Source organism: Cantharellus anzutake, assembly GCF_015039405.1.
Source record: "Cantharellus anzutake strain C23 chromosome Unknown EI90scaffold_332, whole genome shotgun sequence".
Classification (NCBI taxonomy): domain Eukaryota; kingdom Fungi; phylum Basidiomycota; class Agaricomycetes; order Cantharellales; family Hydnaceae; genus Cantharellus; species Cantharellus anzutake.
In genome coordinates this window covers 20,661-22,917 of record NW_024067282.1, presented here as the reverse complement: position 1 = coordinate 22,917, position 2,257 = coordinate 20,661, and the positions used below count along the sequence as shown (strand labels likewise).

General features: G+C 49.1%; 1 protein-coding gene across 1 annotated transcript; it reads left to right on the top strand.

The window, feature by feature from the left end:
* Nucleotides 1-737: 737 nt before the first annotated feature.
* Nucleotides 738-1,700, top strand: EI90DRAFT_3296623 (uncharacterized protein; the record flags this gene model as incomplete). The annotated part of the gene is made up of 5 exons (XM_039067474.1): nucleotides 738-759; nucleotides 804-883; nucleotides 1,057-1,249; nucleotides 1,301-1,446; nucleotides 1,507-1,700. Coding segments are annotated over 5 exons (633 nt in total), but the record flags the coding sequence as incomplete, so codon positions are not given.
* Nucleotides 1,701-2,257: the final 557 nt, after the last annotated feature.

Genomic DNA, 2,257 nt, shown 5'->3' with positions numbered 1-2,257 from the left:
CCACACTGCTGAGATATACCTAGGGAACTGCTGGGAGAACTGGGAATGATCAAGGGGAGGACATGAACATTTGAATACAACATTTGGAAAATTGAGATTGACAAATTGAAACTATGTGGCGGCGGAGGACGGCGGTCGGATATGGTTGATCATATACTTTACGGGGGGATGCGGATTTTCTGTCTCTGTGCCGCTCGGCATTGCCCGTTTCAGTGGTGTGTGTTTCCTGAAAAGCATAGGAGCATAGTTTGGTGGTGAGGCAGGTGGAGTGGGAAAAATACTTCATTTGACTATTTGAAATTGGAATGATCGGTTGCATACGCACATGCCCAAGCCTTGGGAGTATATATATATATCGCCCGACGGCCTGGGACAACCGCACTGCCACATCATCACGAGGCCGTGGGGCATTGAGATAGATTTATTTGTTGTTAATAGAGGCTGGAGTCCTGCCTATCTTGGGTGTTGGAAAGTTTTAATGCGAACTACGGCCTCCAAACCGAGGCCGCTCGTGTTCACACCTTCTGCATTGTGCAACATTATGTAATGACAAAATACCTCAAACCACCAGCCAATGATAACAACGTTGGAGACTGAGCTCTCTCAGCAGTAGCACAGGTGTCCAAGCGCATCATCCAATGCACTCCTGTGCGCCTGGAATGGCACCATCTCAGGCCCTCACCGAAACCTGTGGTCGGCCTCGTGCCCTGGACACCCATGGCCGAGCATTACCAGAAATGCCAGTGCGGACCCCGAGATGTGTGTGTGTGTGTGAGCTCTGGATATTTAACGTGCACGTGCAGGCTGCCTGAATGAGGCGCCAAGGGCACAGATCAAAAGATCAAAAATTATGTACAAGAGGGGAAGTAAAACATATGGATGCGTGGGTTCGGAGCGCATAGGGTAGAGATGGGCATGAACATGCCGGTTCATGAACCGGTTCATGAACGTTCATAAACTTTGGTTCATGAACCTCCAGGTCATGAACTTTCCCACGAACGGCCGTTCACGTGAACTGGTTCATAAACTTCAATACATCAATAGATTTTCTATTAGCCCAGCCACCGCAGACCGCCGTTTAGCCACTACTTCAATTATAATTCCTTCTGCTTCGCCTCTTCAGAGTTCAGACACATGTTAGACACCCCTCTGATAATAGACTGGTCAACGGATGTGGATGTGACACAGACAGGGAAGGTTATGGATGTCCAGGCTATGCAGTTGGGCTGGAGCGATGCAAATGTTGCAGGTGTGTGTCGATGTTGTCCTTATCACATTTGCTCGGTTAAACTATCTTCAGAGCATACAACAGACACCGGTGGAGGAGTGAATACTATGCTCACTTCAATCAAACACTCTCGCGGGTTCCAGCCAAAGGCACGGAACCAGCTCATTTGTCGTCTCATGTTTCATGTTTGCAAGTCAAGTCATCCTGGTTGCTGCCATGTGCAGAACATGTCCACAGATAAGCTCAAACAGAAGACTATGAAATGTAATGTGGCTCATCTTGGTGTCATCTCATCCCTGAAAACTCTACTGCGGCAAAATTTGACCGACACTACCCATCGCATGCTTGTTGCCCCGAATGCATGCATGTCCAGTTTATCTTTCGAGCCAGTGCTGATTTGGTCTACTCATATCAGCCCTATAACTGTTATGGCAACCTTGACAGTGAAGATGACGATGATACGGATGATGAGCTAGACTGGTACCCCAACTCGGGGTTAAGGCTAAAACCTTAAAGAGCGAGGCTTGAGCCAATCAGAGAGCGAGAAACGGTGGACCCGCACTATTAGGTAACCTAATATAATGTTCATGAATGGATTGTGAACGGTTCACAAACGGTTCGTGTGACCCTCCTTGGACCCTGAAAGTTCATGAACTTTGGTTCACGCGGTTCACGTGAAGTTCATGCCCAACTCTAGCATAGGGGTACTCGTACACCGTTTCCGGGGGGGAGTATACATTTTGGATTTGTTGGCAACGGATGCCGGCTCCGAGCATTGTTGGCCAGACACGTAAGTGTGCCTCTTGATGCGTTGGAGAACCGCGGCGAAACGGGTTAGTTGAAATGGCTCCTGGGAATGTTGGCCAGACGACTCCTTCGTGCCTCTTGGTCCTTTGGAGAACCGCGCTTCGGTAACGTAGGCGGGGGCAATAACCGTTAGGCGCGGAGCCGCGTGTTTTGCAAACCACTCAGTGCTTTCGTAAGAGAAGGAAGGGAGATAGACTTGTGCCCATGGTCTCTCGACTACTG